The sequence below is a fragment of the Cyprinus carpio genome, chromosome B18 (assembly GCF_018340385.1).
Source record: "Cyprinus carpio isolate SPL01 chromosome B18, ASM1834038v1, whole genome shotgun sequence".
NCBI classification, from domain to species: Eukaryota; Metazoa; Chordata; class Actinopteri; order Cypriniformes; family Cyprinidae; genus Cyprinus; species Cyprinus carpio.
Window position 1 is genome coordinate 15,100,530 of NC_056614.1, and position 6,524 is coordinate 15,107,053.

At 33.8% G+C, this 6,524-nt stretch overlaps 1 protein-coding gene across 2 annotated transcripts; it reads right to left on the reverse strand.

The window, feature by feature from the left end:
- Positions 1-1,623: 1,623 nt before the first annotated feature.
- LOC109054384 (lysM and putative peptidoglycan-binding domain-containing protein 4) lies at positions 1,624-4,967 on the reverse strand. Of its 2 annotated transcripts, XM_042743979.1 has the most exons (4): positions 4,836-4,949; positions 4,529-4,635; positions 2,927-3,216; positions 1,624-2,714 (listed from the first exon to the last, which is right to left on the reverse strand). In XM_042743979.1, the coding sequence occupies exons 3-4, from the start codon at positions 3,194-3,196 to the stop codon at positions 2,202-2,204; spliced, it is 783 nt and encodes a 260-aa protein (XP_042599913.1). In that variant the 5' UTR covers positions 3,197-3,216; positions 4,529-4,635; positions 4,836-4,949; the 3' UTR covers positions 1,624-2,201. The 2 variants fall into 2 exon arrangements, with proteins under 2 accessions (XP_042599913.1, XP_018927201.2); XM_019071656.2 differs by lacking the exon at positions 4,529-4,635 and having other exon boundaries at positions 1,625-2,714; positions 4,836-4,967.
- Between the last annotated feature and the right edge of the window lie 1,557 nt (positions 4,968-6,524).

Sequence of the window (6,524 nt, forward strand, 5' to 3'; positions counted from 1 at the left end):
CACCATTAGTGTGCTTTTTACCTCCAGATGGAGTTGACAAAAACAAATAACTAAAATGTTTAATCACTCAAAATCCAAAAGATACTTTACATGAAACATTATAGGCTGCTTTTTTATTACATAGTTCTTAAATATGTGGCATTTTCATAGAGAATGACTGAAAATCAGCTTGGGTCCAGGTTTTCTTCTGTTTACAACCATATGAGCAACTACAGTTATTATATACAACTGTATATAAGACATTACTCAGAAGGCCATGAAGAACCTTTTAAATTGTTTTCTTATTGGTCAATGACAGAACAGGTGTGCGGCTATATTACAAGATGCCATTTGAAAACATATAACCTTGTTCAATCCTATAACATATTTTTTCTTAATCTGCTCATACCATTAGAACCAATAACAGAAAATTGTTTTTATTTGAAAAGGAGTCTTAATGTATTCATCCACTGGCCATCCCAGTGCAATACACATATGTAAGACAAAAACAGTACTACGACTCAAAAGATATGTTTTAATATCACAATCCAAAGGTCAAAATATGTCCATCTGCACAAGTTTAGCCCTTCCTGTGAAATGTCTTTATTGCACTTCTAATGACTGAACAAACAGTTATTTAATACAAGTCCATTCTTTGGCACTGCTGGCACTGTAGTGCCTTTCCACATCGAAACAACTATTTGGCAGTAATGTTCAAAATCAAAATAAAGAAACTGATACAAATTTGAGTTAGCACAAAATAGCATTCATACAAACAGGTATAAATTTGCAAAACATCAATGCCAATTTTATAAAGTACTTTTTTGCTTTTCCTTTGCATTTTTCCGTAATTATATATCAATGCTTGGTGAAATTATTGCAAAGACAGGACCACAAAAATATGATCAATTTGATGAGAAAAACAGTTTTATTATGACTTTTAAAGGGGTCATTGGATGCTCATTTTCCACAAGTTATATGATTCTTTAGGGTCTTAATGAAAAGTCTGTAACATAGTTTGGTTAACACTTCTCAATGGTAGTGTAAAAGAATATCCTTTTTACCTTGTCAAAAACAGAGCAAGCGGTTTTGTAGCATTTTCCTTTAAATGTTAATGAGCTCTGCTGACCCCGCCCCTCTCTTCCGAGCTGCTCTCTGAGAGACTGTTTACTTTAGATGGATTTATTGTGAGATTTTCTATTTAGGACTTTTTTATTTAGGTGGATTTGTGAAGGATTATTAGATACTTATTGTATTTTATTCTGTTGTTGTTGATTTGTGTCAAGAATGATTCACGCGAACATAGACGCATTTAGGTTGATCGGGGTGCATTCCCTTCAAAAACAAACATAATCCACTGCATCTTTAGCGGCTCAGATGTCGGGAGTAAATGATGACTGCTATGTTCATTATTACATCCAACAACAGAACACCTCAATCGCTTAGGAGTCATTCTTGTCTACATCTGCTCCGGTGGTGAAACAGTGGCGGACTGATGAGAGCTCACTCGGGGTGGGTCTAAGGTAAGACACCAGTCCAGTCTGTGCTGCAACGTTACTGTCAATCAAACTATCCTGGAAGGGGCCTGTCTGTGTGACGTCACAAAAACAGGCATCTGAGATCGGCTTGATTTCAGAAAGGGGAAATTATTTAACGAGATTTAAAAAAAAAAAAAAAAGCATCCGATGACCCCTGTAAAGTTTTTTTTTTTCTCCACTAAGAAAAACTGTTATAACCATTTCATAATTCTGTTAAATAATAGCACCCATAAAGCCAATAACAACAGTTTCTACAATCTGAGTGTGGAGTGTAAGCAGATGCAACGCCCAGTTTGTAATGCAAACTCATAATCTCATTTGTTGAATTGTCTCTTTATGTACCTTCACTATGCAAATAAAATTAAAATGATAGTTCACCAAAAAACTTGTGTTGTCATTTACCCACCCACACGTCTCTCCGTATTCATGTTACTTTCTTTTTCTGTGGAACACAAATTTTGAATAATGTGATCCTTTTCATGCAAAATAAGTCTTTTGAACCCAAATGTTACCTTTTTTTTTATTTTGGACAATCTATCCACTTAAATGAATGTACCATAATAATGTGAACTTGTAATATTAAGTTTATTAAAGTACCAAACCAAATTTCCAATTTTCAAGTGTTATACTTACTTTTTTCAAGGTGATTTTCTATTATATTCCCGAGGTCCAATGAGCTGACGCTCACCCCGTACTGTTTGAGGTAGGCACAGTGATGTTGTCCACTCTATTGTTCACTACAGATTCACCATTATCTTGAGTTTTAAAATATACCACATAGAATATTGGCAGGACAATGCCAATGAGCAACATGGCAATTACAGCGTTCCACCACTGGATCCCCCAGTCTGCACCGTAGCTGCGCAAACGCTGGCTTCTCCACCCCCATCGTTTGGACACCCTGGAACCGCTGGAAAAGAGCTCTTCTGAGGGGTCCGTGCTTTTGATCAGTCGCTCGATGTCACTGTCCACCTCTTTTAGGTAATTGGTGTACTCCTGCACCTGAGGTCTTCCCGAGACGTTTGCTTCAGCGCTGTCTGATGATGCTACATCATTGGAGGGTCTTTGCTGGGGGTCCCTGAGCTCAGAGTTGGCCTCGGTTAGCAAGCCATGCTTCTTTACAGGGATTTTGATAGACTTCAGTGCATACATGTCCTGCTCTTGAAAAAGGTTGTTCACCCGTTTTATGTCAGCCACCTGGAAGCCATAGAAAGGGATGATTTTTAAAGGAAATGTTCACCATAAAATGAACTCATCCTTAAAATGTACTCATACATTTAGCATTAAACAAACTCATCTACTTCTTGGATGGCCTGAGGGTGAATAAATTTGAATCAAATTTTCTTTTTTGGGTGATCTATTCCTTTAAGGGCCTAAATGAGAATGAGCTACACTAACAAAGATGATACCTTGCATCCATACTGAAGGGCCAGTTTGTTGAGATTGTCCTCATGTGAGATGTCCCGTTCCATCAACAGCATTTCTCCCACTCTTTCTCTCTCCTGTGAGGACGAGTCTCTGCTTCGTGGCCGGAGCTCCATGACATTGAGTTCCTCATCCTCAGATGACACTTCTGGTTCTTCTTGTCTGTGTCTGAACATGTACACTTGGCCATCCGCACTGGCATGTACATCCACTGGAGCCTGAAAGGCTCGAGGGAGAGGATCTCCTCGCCTCATCACTGCAACTAGACCAATATCTAGAAGAATAAGTAGTAAGGCCAGTTCAGTTTGCATATACAGTACATTCATTTTCAAAGTTTTAGGGTAAGCATTTTTTTTTTAAAGGAATTAAAATTTTTTAATGAAGAAAAGATTAATTAAAATGTGACAGTAATTGTTACAAAACATTTTCATTTCAATTAAATGCTGTTCTTTTGAACTTTCTATTTATCAAATAAAACAAAAATTAAGCAGCACAACTGTTTTTAACACAAAATATTTCTTGAGCACCGAATCATTTATAAAAATGGTTTCTGAAGTATCATGACACTGAAGACTGAAGTATTGGCTGCTAAAAGAAAAAAACACAGAACTAGGCTAAATCTAAACTATAAATAATATAATAATAAATAAGTTAATATAATATAATAAATTAGTTCAACAGTTTTAACAATAATAATATTTCACACTATTACGTGTTTTTTTTTTTTTTTTTGATCAAATTTTGGTGCAATTTTTTTTTAAATGTCCCTAAACTTTGAACGGTAGCGTTCATCAACTTTGAGCACTTCTATGACTTAGGAGTTGATTTATATTATAAACACATGCATTTTTATTTTAATTTATTTACTGTTTATTTGTTATATAACATTCAAACTTTATTGGAAACATTATCCATACCTTCATGAATTATATTTCCATACTTTTCAAATGTATTGTAACATTTTAAACTTTTACCAGAAAAAAAAGAAGAAAAAGAAACAGGTGATTATCACTTGTAAAAATAATACTTTTGTTGCACACAATGTGCAATCAAACAGAAATGATGTTAGATTATGCAAAATATGTAAAAATATTATTTAAGTGTGAATATTTTTTAAGTGTGAATATTTATGATACATAAAATTCTAGCTATAAAATGAGCCTTATAAAGATAAAGGGGTTGCATTTTATTAATGTTTACATTATTATTTCCAATAAAAAATGCTATTAAACACAAATTTTAAGATGTATTAAACTGTGGGAATGTCGATTGTGGGACTGTCAAAAAACATGTTCTTCTGTGTTGCGCTGTTAGAAATTGGTATTAACTAAAATATATAACGTATTTAGGGTGTGAATTTTTATTTAGGGTCTTTTAAGATTATTTATTTTCTACAGGACCAAAAGTGCCCATAGTAAAAAAAATAAAAAAAAATAAAATCTTACATATTACACTTTGACAACTATTGTAATAAAAAGTTTGTAACTACAGTAAGAAACATACTGCAGAATGTAAACAACACGAAACAATGCATCATTGTTCATAAGCATACATCTACTGGATTGTGAGATTGTGGCGAGCACTACCTCAGGAAAAAATCAGAGCTGGAAAGTGACTGTCTGGAGCTGAAACAACAGCGGATCAGAACACCGTTACATGAACTGACACTGACTGAAAAGATTTCCCCCCAAAACTGCACAAAACACAAGACAAAAAATCAACAAAATATACCTTACATTTGTTAAGAAAAAATGGAGTATGTGTACAGTAGCTAAACGCTTATAAAGGTTACAGTAGCCGACACTCGTAACGTTAAGCTAATTCTATACTATACTCATCTCCGCTTTTTCAATAACTTTCCCAATTCTTGAGTTGAATCTGAATAATACTCACCTTTCTAGATAAAAACAGCTACATGGTGCTGACAAAAATATCCCCAAGTGTCATTTTAGAAACTTCATAACGCAACCGAGCGTGCTGGTGTTGGCAAGAAAGCCACTGTAGATTGACAGGTCCTCCAGCCAATCAGCTCGTTGAAGAAGGCGAATCCTCTATAGTAGATTACGCTGCTATTACATAAGTGGTTGCGTTTCCGATATTTATTATTATTATTATTATTGTAAATAATATTTAACGTCTTTATTTCGAAATCAAAATCTGGTGTCAGGCGTTCAATTAAAATGGTGAAGTGGCATGGTACATTACCCGTGGCTTATGTTTCCCCAAGACTATAAAGTTTCTCTCTGTTAAGTGTGGTTGAGAACACGGGCGCCTCTTACGTGTCACGGCAGGATGTGAATGTGTGTAGTTGAAACACTCGTGCCTATAGCTCATGAGCAGGTGTGGAAATTAATTCATTTTCTAAACAATTGTTACTACCTATAATCATAACAAATTAATATTGTATCTCCTTTAAAATCAATATTTCTTTCTTTCTTTCTTTCTTTCTTGCATTCTTTCTTTCTTTCTTTCTTGCATTCTTTCTTTCTTTCTTTCTTTCTTTTTCTTTCTTTGTGGAAAGGTTAATTTTATATATATATATATATATATATATATATATATATATATATATATATATATATATATATATATATATATATATATATATATATATATATATTTTTTTTTTTTTTGTTTTTTTTTTTTTTTTTTTTCAGGAGTCTTTGATGAATAGAAAGTTTTGAAATATTTTGTGATCAAAGAAACTAAATGTAGGCCCATTCAATGCCACATTTGAACAATTTAATGCATCATTGTTAAATAAATTTAATTTCTTTATAGCCTATACTGTAAAAGATAAAATGATAGTCACACACAAATCTTTCAATATTCAGTATACTCCAATCTTTCAAAATTCTTCTGACCATATCTGAACAAATCTGAAATCTGAAAATTCAAAAGAAGTAACAACAGCAGATGTGGGTTATTGTGTTGCATTGCTTCCGTGCTGATATTCAAACAAGTCACTTGAGGTCGGAAACATGAAGCTGTGGGTAAAGCAGGGGTGTCAAACTCAGTTCCTGGAGGGCCGGAGCCCTGCAGAGTTTAGTTCTAGCCCTGCTCCCACACACATACCATGTAGTTTTCAAATAAGTCTGAGGGACTTGATTAGTTGGATCATGCCGTAACTGAGCCGTAAGTGCCAAAAGTGGCCCAGATTAGGTCCAAATCTGTCTGCTATCTGGGTCTGACCAAAATGTGAGCTGATCATGAAGAGGTCGAATCACATGGTTTTGAAAATCTGAAATATTTCAAAAAGGCCATACAGGTTTGGAATGAACTGAGGGTGATTAAATTATGACTGAATTTTCGTTTTGGGTCAACTACTTTTAATAGGCTTAAGGAGATTATAGCCTCCATAAATGCATAATTCTATATATTTATATATATATATATATATATATATATATATATATATATATATATATATATATATATATATATATATATATATATATATATACTACCAGTCAAAAGTTTTTGAACAGTAAGACTTTTAATGTTTTTATTTATTTATTTATTTATTTGTTTGCTTTAAGACATCTATCTCTGTGTATCTCGGGTAATCTGTGTATATACTGA

What these genes read in the sequence shown, in the direction of transcription:
- LOC109054384 (XM_042743979.1), bottom strand. Translation starts at nt 3,196, where the DNA reads ATGAGGCGAGGAGATCCTCTCCCTCGAGCCTTTCAGGCTCCAGTGGAT. An exon ending in CCCTTCAGTATGGATGCAAG is followed by an intron (nt 2,715 to 2,926) that starts GTATCATCTTTG and finishes TATGGCTTCCAG; the next exon opens with GTGGCTGACATAAAACGGGT.